We start from the raw sequence: 15,454 nt of genomic DNA, 5'->3' as shown, positions 1-15,454 counted from the left end.
CCGACAGAACACAGACCAACTTTTACCTGCTGTCTTAACAGCGCGTTTTAGAAAATACCACAAATGGCGCGGTAAACGCCATCTGTAGTACGATGGTACATTTTAGGATTACGTATGCTCCAACAAGGTCCATTTAAATATATGGATTTTTACCAATTTTTACCTGCTGTCTTAACAGCGCGTTTTATAAAATACCACAAATGGCGCGGTAAACGCCATCTGTAGTATGATGCTACATTTTAATATGTAATAAAAGGTAAAAATTCTGTCGGAGCTGTCTGCGACGCGCTGATGAGATCCAAAAAGATCGAAATCGCGATACGCGTCTGGCAGTTTCGACAGAATACAGACCACTTCGAATTATTTCATTAAACTGAGACAATTTATTGATTTTGATGTTATTTTCTTTTGTACATCGAAAAGACTTTTTATTATACAGCATGAAACTTCTCTTTTACGATATTGCTCTAGCGTACAGTTTCAAAAATAAATACTAACGTGCAAGCTAAATGGCTTTATAGGTAACCGTTAATTAATGAAAGTGAAATGAAGACAGAAAGAAAAATTATAGTAGGCCCGTTTTTACTGGAACGCTGGCTTTCACAATCTACCGCAAGCATAGGTATAAACAATTACTTCAACTAAAAATCAGAACGATCTAATTAAAGCGAAATTACCCAGTTATTCGTTCGTTAGTCTCACACGTTTGTAATTAATAAAGTTGTAAGGTGTAAAACACCAAAAGCAATACATTTCAATTGTATTTATTTTATAAAACCATACTGCTTATTTATATGGAATCCTTTTTGTGGATTGTCTTATTTTTTACTGTTACACCACTTTTGCAAATCAATAAAAAAACTCAGGTATAGGAAGCACATAAAATGTCAAGTGCAAGTAGCATGAGTTATACTCCTTATTGTACACATAACTAAAAAAACGAACATTCAATCTATTTCCTCGTCATTTTTATAAGTTTCGAGAGCGGTAGTAAAAAACCGAATGTAGGTTATGGGCAATCAAAATTTACTGCTAGTAACATTTAATTAATAATGCAGACACTTAACGTTTTAATGTTTCAACAAGTGGGTAATATAATAAGATTCTTTAAACAACATACGAAAGGTAAATAATGCTTCTCAAGCATGTAATGCCCATTCCTAGCGCTCTCCATCGTTGCTGCCAATTTTTTTTGTATATGAATTTTGTTAGCCAATAATTATCTACATAAATATTGACGAAAGTGACGGCTCGTATACATCTGAGTGGGATGAGAGGAAAAAAGAAAATTGCGAATTATATAATGTTTTCCTTCCGGCAGAAAATCAGGACAAGGAAAATTTTGTCAGCTTGCTACATCACACGGTTAGACACGTACCATCACTCTTTCCTATCCCGAGCTAATCTCTGCAATCCCCTAAAAATAGAACATCCCACATTCTAAACTATTTGTGAACAGTAATCTAATCTGTTCTTCTACTCTGTGTAATACCTCCTCATTTCCAATCTTCTCTATCCACGGTATCTTCATCATCGCCTATAACACCTCATTTTGAACGTTTCTAACCTTTCCTTTTCCACTTCACCTATCGTTTCGCATCCGTATAAAGGCTTGCACCAGACATACACCTTTAACAATCATTTCCGAATTTATAAATTAACCGTTCGCGAGTACAAAAATTACTTCGTTTTGTTAAAGGCAACCCGACCCTGAGCTATCCTTTGTTTTATATCTCTACTGCTTCTTCCATCTTGAATTATCCTCTTCTAAAATTTTTAGTCACCGATGTTTATATTCACTCTTTCCCTACTTTTTCTTTCCTTGTATATCAATGTTATGGTTGACTTTACTTATTTTCATACTACACTGTTTTGTCAATACCGGGGTTCCACTTTATTTAAGACAATATCTAACTTTTCTAGTATCATCATCGTTATGGAACCATCAAATTGAATGACAGGTTGGCGACATCACAAAATCTCAGAATAATTCACATGAGAATTTAATGCTTTTTAAGTGCAAATTAGTATATAATGAAGGTAGGAATCTTGTATTCAAGTTTGGGTTTGTTACCCCACGACCCCTTTCATTCCGTGCTTTAATTAAAATTTTATGGTTCATTCGTATTGTGGTTTTAAGCGAAGTGAAGACTAAGGAGACACCGACGTCAAAATTTCTGAGTAAACCAATTTGTTTCCAAAGCTAAGTACGCCATTACTTACTTACTGCCTTTTGATGCTTTTGCTTCTTCTTGTGCCAAAAAGTACTAAAGCGGAAGGAGAATACTCCGTCTATATTTTGTTTTGTTACAAATAGGTTTCCTGTTCGAAATTTCAATATTTGTAAGAACAAACTGTCTAGTGACGAAGAAGAAGGGCGCTAGTGATAAATAAATAAACTTTGTACAATATATAATTCACTTGTGAAAACCGAGGTGCACACACATGTACCACTTATGTATATTCTACCCGTTCTTTTTTGATGTATGGGGCCTTGTCCATTACAAAAAATAACATGCTGTCTTTGCTGACTTCATATATTTCTCACTCCACAAAATTTTGATCGTCGACCTAAGAATGTAAGACTGGTTGGACATGCACCTTTACTCCTTCCTATCCTGAGCTAATCTACGCATTTCCCTAAAACTACAACAACCCACATCCTTAACTATTTGAAAAACAACAATGTAATCTAGGCTCTCTAGTCCTCTTAACTGTTCTGCCTCTAATATGTTCTGACTAGACTTTCACGCCTGAAAAGGTGTCCTAGTAACTTATCTCGTCCATTTTTATTGACTTCCATAGAGTCCTCCATTCTCCTAGTCTTTCTAATACCTCTTCATTTCTAGCCTTCTCTATCAACGGTATCATTCGCCTGTAACACAACATTTAACACCACTTTTTTTTCCGGCGCGCCCACTGTCCATGTTTCGCACCTGCACCACTTCTTTTTATTGAAGGCGACTCGACTCTGCGCTATCCTCTGCTTTAAATCCCTACTACTCCTTCCGTCGTCCTGACTTATCTGACTTCCTAGACACCTAAAGTCAGTCAATTCTTCTAATTTTGTTTTACTTTTATTTATTTTCATACAAAACTGTTTTGTCAAAACCACTTCCCTTTTATTTAAAGCTATATCTAACTCCTCCTTGCTACATCATCTGCAAATCTAAGCATACTAATCTTTTGCTCCTGTATATCTATCCCTACAGTTGTACTATCTTTAATGATGTTGATCGAATTTTCGATATATAGGTTAGAAAGTAGCGGTGACAGGGTGCATCCCTGTCTGACTCCCTTCCTAATATCTACTTCTCTACGTTGCAGACCCAGCTCTATAACAGCCTGTTGCTCTTTATACAAACTAAGTGTCATTCTTCTATCTCTGTTTCTCATCCCTACATTTTTAGGTATATTTAACATCTTGTCCCATTTAACATTGTCAAAGGCTTTCTCTAAATCTACAAAATTCTTCAAAACCCAGATTGATCTTCATCTGCCCTTTTGTCCATCCTCCTCTGTACAATTCTAGTTAATATTTTTGACGCATAGGAAGTTAAGCTAATTGTTCTAAATGTCTCGCACTTATCCGAGCCTCTCTTTTTAGGTATGGTTACTACCAGGTTCCGTTTATAATCTTCTGGGACTTTTCCCGCCTCGTAAATGTAACTAACTAGCTTAAACATGCGATTTCTAACCTCTTGTCTTGTCATGTCTGTATCCCATCTATACCTGGCGCCTTATTATTCTTTAAGTTTTACTTTTCGTAATAAAATTAAACGCAAAATTCAGTATGAAGCTCTAAAAAAAAAAAAAACGTTTCGGCAAACAAGGCGTACCTTCAGATTCGAGATTCATTCTCTAAAAACTTTATTTAGTTCAGCTCACAAGAACTCGATCCGATTTTCTTACGTGCATGGTCAGTTAGTTTTACTTAAAATAAGGGGAAATTGGATTGTTAACGTCGTGATTTAACATATTGGCTTAATTACCCGTTCTTGTTGTTAATAATGATAATATTTATTGGAAAAGAATTCGAGAGACAGCTGTGTGAGAATTGTCGGTGTATATTATAATGTATCGCTACATAAGAAATAGTAATAAATGCGTTGCATAATTTATTTTAACGGTTGATACGCTATTCGAAAGCCTATCGGACGACGACCATACGATGACGCGAAACTACGCGTAACGATAATGAAGTAAGTATATACCATGCGTCCCAAAAAGAAGTGAATATGGTAGAAAAAAGTCAACACGAATCCAACGCCAGAAAACCTATTATATTGTAGGGGTTGCAAACTCACATTCGGCTAATTTTTGTATGGCAGCCATTAGAAGTTGTCTGTGGAAGATGGTGATTGCGAGATTTGACCATTTCAAGTATAAGTCAAAGAAAATGCAGTTAATGCACAAGCAATTGTGTAATTTTGAATTACAGTTAGTAGCCTGCCTCATCAATACAGTGATCAAAGGGAAATTGATAAGGGATATGTAGTGAAGACGCAAACAACGCCATACTACCACCACATGCTTATTTACTAGTAGGAGCGCCAAATAACGAAAGAACGTAGATGCTCCATAAATTTTCCATCATCATCATCATCATAAGGTCGTCAGTCTTAAGACTGGTTGGACACGCACCTCCACTCCTTTCTATCCTAAGCTAATCTTCGCATTTCCCTATAACTAGAACAACCTTAATATCCTTAACTATCTGCGAACAGTAATCTAATCTAGGTCTACCTCCACCCTTCCTAACTTCCGTTTCTGCCTCTAATATGTCTCTGAGTAAACCTTCTTGCCCGAGAAGGTGTCCTACTAACCTATCTCGCCTATTTCTAACTGACTTCCATAGAATCCTCTGTTCTCTTACTCTTTCTAACACGTCTTCATTTCTAACCTTGTCTATCCACGGTATCCTCATCATTCGTCTGTAACACCACATTTCGAACGCTTCTAACCTTTTCTTTTCCGCCGCGCCCACTGTCCATGTTTCGCACCCGCACAAGCGCCCTGCTCCAAACATACACCTTTAAATTTTCCGGGAACGCGATTTTGTTAATCAAAGCAATTGGTAAAGGTGACCATTAATTAAGAGAACTAATACTGAGCTGATTCAAGTCTAAAGTCAGTTTTTGCAGGTGTCCTTCCATCTCTGATGCTGAATGTGGACAGTCCACGTTATGGAAGCATTTGGAAGTATCCGGGACGATTGCGACCCCAGTAATATGGGGTTTTGGCGATGAATTAGCCTGAATTTTCCTCCATGTTCATTTGACCACTTCTTTTTGAGACACGCTGTATGTGTATGTACCGTAGTGAGCTTGTAGCGATCGTCGCTCGATTTTTCCGTCATAAAACGCAACACAACGAGACCGTGAGAAAGGATCGATGGCAGCTGGACACTTCCTTCGTGTCAGTTTCCTTTCTTTTTCTCCTCTCTCGCTCGTTCTTTCTTTCGCTTCCACGGCTTATCGTTTAAAATTCGCCTCGTAATTATGGTAATCGTCCATCCACTTTCCGTCATGGCTTTCATTTTACGTATTTACTATGGGAGGCGATAGTCAACTTTTTTTTACCGTACAGTGCATCGAAAGATGGTATGTAACTACCACGTATCTCCATCAAGTAATTGTACTGCAGTTTTATATGTATACATATTGTTGTAGGTGATGGTACTGTTTTGATGTTTATTCGGAATGCATTTCGGTTTTATTTTTATTTTATAACAAACTCGCTAGGGTACCCGCGGCTTCACTCAGGCAGTTGATATGAGACTGTATGGTGGTTGTGAAATAAAAGGATAAACTTTAAAATATAAGAGGTACATAGGTAGCTCCATCCATACAAAAAAGGCTTCGATAGTCTACAATGTTCTAGAGCATTCAACAACAATTGAGTGTGTTGTGGAACGTTCCACAATGATCTGGGAAATTCCAGGCTATTCCCGAACATTCCAAAACGTTTCCGAACGTTAGAACCCACGACGGATCTTGCTTTACATACCCCTACCAAAAGGTAGCTCTACCCTTACAAAAAAGAATTCGAATGGTCCACAATATTTCAGAATATTCCTCAACACTGGAGAGTGTTCTGGAATGTTTCACAATGATTTGGGATGTCCTCGAATATTCCACAACACTCCCGAAGTTCCTGGAATGCTCTCAAATGTTTCTAGGAATTTCTAAAGGGCGAAACTTCCAGCCCTTATATCTTCAATAGTACGGCCCTTCAGGTAAAAACAGGAACCAATCGTATCGGAACTCATTTCTGAGTTTTATCGGCACGCACATTGTACATTTTCTTTTATAATATATATTTATTAACAAAATAAAAGCTAGTGGGTATACCGACTGTAACTTTTAAAATGTTAAACTTGTATACACATCATAAAACTGTTAATGTCTTCATTACCATAAAAATGCATAACTAAATTAATTCGAGTTGAAGTAATATGATGTCACTGCCCTCAATTTCGATTTATATTTTTTTAGACATTCGTTTCAAGTGAGACCAACGTAGACAAACATAAAATTCTATGTAAACATTAAACGGTTGTGACAACATTTTTATCCAAGCAACACACACATCAACATAAAACTTGCGTCTAGGACACAATACACAGGCAAAAAGTCCACAGTGACCTCCCCAGATCATTGACACAATGTCGATAATAGCGATTTGATGCAACGCCTACAATGGATGCCCTGTCAGCAAAACATCCTTAATAATAACAATATATTGTGTTACAAGAATTCGATGATGATATACATATGTTTGTAACACACCATACATATAGTATCTATTCAGTAACATCGGTCGTTTATCAATACTCAGCTTTTTTTGTCGCCAATGACGTAAATGACCTTTATAATAAACATAATGGACATCCTTGTAAAGTTAATAAATCAATAATGAAATAAGTAATTCAGAGGTCTTATCTTTTGAACATTCTTTCAAAAAGAGTGCATTTCAATTCATTTCAAATTTATGTAGCTGTAAAGTGTAATGTATACAATATGACCTCTAGGTTTTAACTTGAAAAGCGTATGAAATTATTGTAAAAAGCAAAAATTAACTACTGATTAAGTGTCGTTAATTAGGTATTCTAATTTGGTGGCAATTAATAATTAGCGTAACAAATACGTAATGACTTATCCCATTTCAAGCTATAATGCATATGTCATCATTATCTCAATTTAAAAATCCAGTACAGATTCACATAAATATAAACATTAACCTACTTTTATTCAATACAGTAAAAGGGAAGTCGAATTAAATCTCCCTTCAATTGCTTAATTTCATTACCGAAGAACTCAACCTTTTAAAGAAAGGCCTGAAATACCTTCTAACACATGTAAAATTTCATTATTTTCACCCTAGAAGAAGGTACATGAAAAAGAAATAGAATAAGGGTAATAACCTCATCATCATCATCATAAGAACGTCAGTCCTAAGACTGGTTGGACACGCATCTCCACTCTTTCCTATCCTGAGATTATCTTCGCATTTCCCTAAAACTAGAACATCCAACATCCTTAACTATTTGCGAACAGTAATCTAATCTAGGTATACTTCTACTTCTCTTAACTACTGTTTCTGCCTCTATCGTGTCCCTGACCAGACCTTCATGCCTGAGGAGGTGTCCTACCAACTTATTTCGCCTATTTTTTATTCAATTCCTCTGTTCTCCTATTCTTTCTAACACCTATTCATTTCTAACATTCTCTATCCTCATCACTCGCCGGTAACACCACATTTCGAACGCTTCTAACCTCTTCTTTTCCACCGCGCCCACAGTCCATGTTTTTACGAACACCACCTTTAACAATCTTTATCGAATTTCTAAATTAATCGTTCACGTTTTGAAGGCGACTCGGCCCTGCGCTATCCTCTGCTTTATATCTCTACTACTCCTTCCGTCCTAACTTATCTTACTTCCTAGATACCTAAAATCAGCCACATCTTCTAATCTTTCATTTCCTATATTTACATTCGCTCTTTCCCTACTTTTTCTTCCCTTGCATACCCGTATTTTTGTTTTATTTTTATGTATATATAATTCATGAGTAAATCATATATTGTAAACAGTGCCTCAGATATTTCATAATATAAAATAATTTCTGTAAGTAATTCTACTAATTGATTAATTAATTTATTTACACCTGCCGAACTTTGAACCTTACGTAATAATGCGATTGCATCCCGAAGATCCATTTTTAATCTTTATAAAGACACAAAGGGAAAAATTTTTACGTCACTTAGTTTCTATTCCAACAAATATATATATACTATACGACTTCTCCTCAATGTCGTATATTCAGCCGAAGTTCTCGATTTGCATAAATGAATGTTTACCTACCTATCGTACACCCTTACAAATTGCCCTTCGCAACGACGAATGCATACAAAAGAAGAGCAAGAGGAAAATTCACGTATCACCAACCCTTTATGACAGTCAAGGGAATGAAGAATATACTGTATGTATTTAAGGGCACCATCAATGTAAACGACAAGTTGCATAGAATTATTTTTTATACATGTATATAGATCAAACGGCTCGGCAGAATTCCACTCCACAAAAAAACTAATTTAAAAAAAATATAAGATTCGGCACAAAGGAAAAACTTAAACCCAGTCTACGCTACTAGTGATAACCTTAAATTTACTATAAAAATAATCAATGAATTGATTGTACCTGTCCTAATTTGGGCAAGTAGATACTATTTTTGATGACGCTCTGAACTTACATTTAAATAATGGCGATACCGCATATCATAACCTAACCTAACTTAAACCCTTATAAATGCCAATCAGGAAAACCTTTCCCACCATAACCAAACCTAGTGCCTACCACATAACCCCTGGCGCATAGAACTTCACATACGTCGATCAAGAAGACGTATACATAGTACTATCCATACATCAATCGTGAAAACTTATCCCACCATAACCTAACCTAGTGTCTACCACTTAACCGTTAGTGCATAGCATTTCACACACATCAAACGGGAAAACCTATCCCTTCATAACCCAGCCTAGTACATACCACATAAACCCTGATACATAACACCACCCACGCATCAATCATGAAAACCTATCCCACCATAACCTAACCTAATGCATACCACTTAACCTCTAGTGCATAGCACTTTACATACGTGGATCAGAAAGACATATCCCACCATAATTTAACTTAGTGCAAACCACATAAATCTTGGTACATAGCACTACCCATACATCAATCATGAAAATCTATACCAACATCATTAACCTAGTTTCTATTACTTAACCCTTGGTGCATAGCATTTCACACACATCAAATAGAGAAAACCCATCCCATCATAACATAGCCTTGTGAATACCAAATAAACCCTGATACATAGCACTACCCATAAACGTATCCCACCATAACCTAACCAAGTCTATACCACTTCACATACGCCAATCTGGAAAACGCTAGTACAATGGATGCGTAGAACACTATTACTTAGTGAAGGATTGAAAATGTTTAATTCAGGGCTGAGCCATAGGGCTGCTAATCCTTACTAATTGATTTACAAGTCGATAGAAACGAGTGATAATAATTAAAAGAAGTCGAGAACGCAAAAATATTTTTTTGAAAAGGAGTGCTTAAGAATATGGATGTGAATAATCTAATATTCTCTGAATGACAGGGATAATATGGGTTTCCAGATATATTTTAGCACGTCAACACGACCGCACGAAAAACTGACTACGTCATCCCTTACCGCCAGGGTTCGACAAGGACAGCTGAGTCAACTCCACCACCACCCTTGACGACTGATTAAAACAATACGTCATCCCCCTTTCATTTCTCCCTATTCGGCCTTGACGTTTTGTTTCTTTTGTTCCAGCCAACAATGGGAAAATTGTACGTATGTACTATACATAGCATTAGTACATAGATACAGATATAAACGATAGGTATTAAGTACCCTCGTTTTAATGCCTTTTTTATGATAATGTAGAAACAAATATACCTGTAAACAATATAAACTTTATCAATAATGTTCTCTTAATGACTATTACTACTTAATTTGGTTCAATTAACGTACACACCAAGTTAATTTCGTAATTATAAAAAAAAGACAACAGCCGCTACAGCTCGTTTATTACGTTTTAATGAGGTGTCAGAAAATGCTTTCTCTTCTCATTTCTTTTAAGATTTTCTTCTGAGAAGGAAAAACTTTTTCAATTAAAAAGTTCTAAGATTGATTAAACAATGATGATTAAGTTTTCCTTTGTTTTGCATATATACATACATACATAATGTCAAGGACGTTACACAAGAAAGAAAATACTTCAGTATCTAAAATACGTTTTTTCATGCACATGCCATATGCATGCAACCCATAATTTCTGAATGATTTAGTGCATTCTAATATTCATACTGCTGGCAGCAGCTCATAAAAATTAGTAAGTCAACTCGTACTCATTATCCACTTATCTTATCAACTAGGACATAAGGGTATTGAACGATAATGAGAAAGTATCATAAATATATCATACAAATGCCTTAAAAATTTTTTGAAAATAACTTCCTGCTGATAATTAGGAATAGTAATTGCATATAATATTTATTAATACTTGATGTAGTACTTGCAAATTACGTAATAGTCTTGCCTCAATTAAATTAAGTGTAGGATTTTAAAAGCACTTTCACGTTAGTTTTAGAAAGAAAATCTCCTTGGGCATTTACTTGATCAAAGTTTTGAAGAGTGGATGGCCAAACCAAATTTTAAAGTTAAAAGGCATCCCTTAACGCAACTTTCTAGAAACTTCTACCGAGAGCTAAAATTCTCCGACTTTATTGATGGATTTAACAAATGTATAGCGAACTTCAACAGCGTTCAAACTCCCGTCGTTTGCAAAATTTCCCCAACGAAGTTTGAAAAACTGTTGAAGAGCATTATTATAGGTACTTACTCGACTGCCACTTTTAATAAGCAATTTTACAACGAAAATAAGAAAGTGAGCTCGCCGAGCGTTTATCTACAAAACAGTCTGTAAGATTTGTGATAATTATGTACATGAGCATGTTCATCTTTCCAGAGACATTACTTAGAAATTAGAAACACTAAAATAAATAATTTCAGAAAATCAAGAAAAAATTTAGAAATCGTAATGTACCTTACTTAACTTACTGACTACCTCTGGTTCTTTCCAAACAATCTGAGTAAGTAGATATACGAGAATAAATCATTTACTTTGTAGTAATTTAATCGATATAGGCACCTAAATGATCTATAACATTATTCAAGGTCAGCCATACTTCCTTTAGTTGATTTTATCCTTGCATTAAGTACATTTTTGTATGGGTTACTGCTGTTCGAATTAAATTAGGTAGGCAATTTGTGTAAATATGTTCAGTCAGATATAGAAGTAATTGCTGTTTAATTTCATCTTAAAAATAAAACGAAAGAAATAGTTCGAATTTGGTATCTACACATGCAGCGCATCAGTTTCAATCATGGCGTCCTTGGCGACCGGTTTATATCATTCCAATTGTACTAATCAAAACGCATTCATTAATTTAACATACACGACTGATTAACCTTCAACTACAGGCCACAGCAGTAATAAGGCATCCAATTGTTGATAAACAACTAGTTAATCGATTGTAACAACAATCAATAAATGAGGTCGCCATACCGTTACTTGGACTGTCGCCTGTCCAATACAGTAATACTGCATTGTTGTTTGTTAACTTTCCACTTATATACGCCATCCAGTAATTGCAAAAAGAAAAGGAGCGTGACCATGATGCACAAAAAGTAGCATTTTCTTTGTTATTTAACCAACAACAACTTACTTGTATCAATTACGGCCGTTAGCCATGTAACGCGTGTACGTGAATGTAAGCCTGTCTGTGTGTGTTATTCCAGGGACAGCAACAGCAAGTCTCTTGGCTCTTGCAATTACAATCCGATCGATAAATCGACAATTCACAGGGCGTTCCCGCACTTATCACACAAAAACACAACTATCACAAAAATCGCCGGTATTGTGCGAGAAAAATCCACGGAAATTATACAAAAATCGCGACGAAATGCTGAACGACAGTACAATACAGACAGCCTAGAGCGGAATGGAGGAGAAAGACGATCGGTAGTAGGTAGACTAGGGCGACGTTGCGCTGCAGTCGCCAGGGCTGGGCCGCCAACGACAAGCATGGCAACAGAGACAAATGCCGAATTGCCAGATCTAACCAAAAGTTCACTGGCTAGATATTTAACAACATACCCCACGTTCTATTAATTTATATACGAAATGCATATTTTTAACGCTTAATATAAAAATAGAAACAATCTGACTGGACGTAAGAAGACAAGAGAGTTATTACTGTGCAATTAAAATGTTTTTTGAATTTTCACATGCTAAACAACAATTATAGATAAAATTTTGAAATATACATAGTTACACAGGCAACTTCATAGGTATTATAACCACTTGTAATTATTTGTTATAATTGCGGTATTACAATTATAAATCTAGTTGCTACATAAAAATGTTCTTTATATCTTATTCTTTCAGAAAAGTGTAGAAAATAAAAATGAACCCACATTCCTACCTGTATGTAAGATGTGCTTTAATAACACTCTAAAAGATAACAAAAAACGTACCTACCGAATTCTTATTCAATCCTTCCACTAAAACGTCATAGGTACCTAGTAGGTAGACACTAATCCTTTAATTTAATATTATTATTCTGATAATTTCCAATTTCCTTATTTTTTTGTTTATTAAATTTAAATTTCATCATTAGTTTATCTACTTACAAATAACTTTAGCAGCAGTAGAATAGGATTCTACAATATTTAACTTATTCTAATGCTATTTCCTTCAAACATTAGCCTGCAATTGTATACATATAATCAATTCTACTTTTAGTAAAAAATACCTAGTTGAGTTACGAAAACTTATAGTAACTTATTGCATGGTATACTTATAGTACATAGATACACTTTTCTTTAGTAAGAACCATAAAGAAAGTCGTATGTTTAGAAATCAAACTGGCAACGTTGCCGTCATACTTATGGCAATAACAGCATATGGCGGTTGCGAGGTTTGTTATCTTATACTCTTATTGCACAAATACACGTACGTACATACACACGTATTAAAACGTGCAGCCGCGCTATTTTTTCGCGCTCTTAACGGCAGCAGCGCAGCAGCGTCGGCCTAGAGTGAGTACACGTACACGTCCACTTGGTATAAACCAGTCAACGAGTTTTATTGCGGAAACAAGTTTTACCATCCAGTACAAACTTCACGTCATCCATTATTATTATTAAACGCATTTTTTTGTCGTATTTACTCATCGAAAGCACATAAATATGCACTCATGTGTAACTGTACACTTTCTGGCAAGTAAATATGCATAAAACTAAATAATAAATCATTTTGAAGAACGGTGTTGTCCGTTTAATGTTTTTTCAATGCAAGTAGGTATTTCTACCTGTCTAACGGACAAATAAATACCTACCTAAACCTTTTCATCTCAAATTATTACCTATTACCTTACGATAAAATACAATACCCAAATTAAGAATAATTTGAATGTTACGAATTACTCAACAATTGAAATAATTCAAAATTAGAATCGAATTCGACTCACAACGAATTTTATCACTAGAAATTTTCGAGTAATCGAAAACGGTTTTTTATTTTTAATTTAACGATGCTTCTATTTTTAGCGAAACGAAGAGTAAATAAAACATTAAAAAAGAAATAAACAAGAAAGCGAACAAGTAAATGACTCACCGTAATGGGCAGGTGCTGTTGCTGACGATTATTATGGTGGTGGTGGTGTTGTTGTGCCTGGAGCACGGCGGTAGATCGTGACCTTCGGGGGGTGATACCCACGTTCTCGCCTCGCATTATAGACTCCACCACTGTAAACAAAAGGCCTAAAGGAACAAAAGCAAGCACTCGCTCATAACCGGGGCGTTTTATTGCTTTCAAAACAGCACAACACCATGCTAAATAGAAAAGTTCGAACAATCTGGCATAGCTCCGTATTTGGAGGGTTAATGAGGCTGGAAGGGTGGAGGGACCGACACATTACGTAACAGAACCCCGTAAATTGCGATCATCCTATATATTTTGTTATTTGATCAAACTAGACCTATAGAAACGTATGTCCATTGCTTACTGTTGGGCAATCATCCTCGGTTTCAAACCATCTACATATTTGAAAATGAATACAATTATTTTGTCCACCCTGTACTTTTTTTTACGAGAATTTATTAAAGAAAAAATGTACCTACCCAGAAAGAGATCTGGGTCATGCGACAAAAGAAACGAGCAAGCAATTTGATGGATAGAACGTCTCATGTATAAAGCTGAAGACGACCGGAGAAATACAGCAGCAAAAGCCCCCTCGGCCTCCTCTACACCCCCCGACCTATTCCATTTCTACCGATATATCGGGAGGGCCTCTGCAACCAGAAATACGGAAGAAACGTGAGAAATGAGCACCTGCTAGCGGCCAAGTGCATTGACTCTCGGAGATACGGACAGAAGGTGTTGTGAAAGAGAGACGGAAATAGGGCAAGAAATTAATAGAAAGAGAGGGGGAGTTGACAGACAGTTCAGCTGCAGTCATTTCAATTCAATATACCGGATATTACTTCATAAAACATTCGTAAACTTGATTGATTGATAGGTACCATGACTGCAACAACAACTAATAAAAAAAGGGCAACGCGTAATCCGGAGAGGTCCCTCGTCGATTAAAAAAAATGATACAACCTTTCCTTTAAAAAAATATGCATTGAAAATGTATTGTAAAAGAAAAAAAAAAAACAACCTTCCCTAAATAATGAATAAAGTTGAAACCATACACGTAAAAATAAGAGACCAAAAAGTTTAAAAAGAAATAAGGAAAATAAAATTGATCAAATAATTGATTTATAGTTCATTTAATTTATTTTTTGGTAGAGACATCCCTTTTTACATAATTTATTATGGAGTACCTAAGTAAATTTTTATTCATTCTGCAAAAATATGTGTTCCTATGCAGGTAGGTACCTTCTTGTCGCTTAAATATGGAGTTAAAAGACCAAAGGACTGACACTTACCCCCATCTCCTATGAGACGCATTTGTACGAGGGTTGGGTCGACATTGTGCTCTTCGAGCACTGTGTCGTCTGTCACTGTCAGGTCCTGAAATAAAAAAAAAATGTAAGCTGCTGTCTGCATGCTGGTATTCTATACAGGTAAGGCAAAACTTACACACACACCGAACATTGGGATCCGTCAAATGGGAGAAGCCTAAAAACATGGCGCTGATTAGGGAAAATTTATCGTAGTTCCTATAGTGTACCGTGCAATTTCCAAGTTTTTAAATTATGATAAAATGATAAGTATTGACACAATATGTGATAGGGCTGACACAAAGCCTCGGAAAGGAAATTTCGTTGAA

General features: G+C 35.8%; 1 protein-coding gene across 1 annotated transcript in view; it reads right to left on the bottom strand.

The window, feature by feature from the left end:
• Nucleotides 1-15,279, bottom strand: part of LOC108741246 — a 50,863-nt gene extending 35,584 nt beyond the window's left edge. Inside the window, exons 1-3 of the mRNA XM_025977935.1 lie at nt 15,265-15,279; nt 15,111-15,195; nt 13,792-13,922 (exon numbers count right to left, since the gene is read on the bottom strand). Of these exons, the coding sequence (XP_025833720.1) occupies nt 13,792-13,922; nt 15,111-15,195; nt 15,265-15,279 (231 nt within the window). The remainder of the gene's footprint in view (nt 1-13,791; nt 13,923-15,110; nt 15,196-15,264) is intronic.
• Between the last annotated feature and the right edge of the window lie 175 nt (nt 15,280-15,454).

This window comes from Agrilus planipennis, unplaced genomic scaffold (assembly GCF_000699045.2).
Source record: "Agrilus planipennis isolate EAB-ADULT unplaced genomic scaffold, Apla_2.0 scaffold292, whole genome shotgun sequence".
NCBI lineage: Eukaryota > Metazoa > Arthropoda > Insecta > Coleoptera > Buprestidae > Agrilus > Agrilus planipennis.
This window is presented reverse-complemented; position numbering and strand designations above follow the sequence as displayed.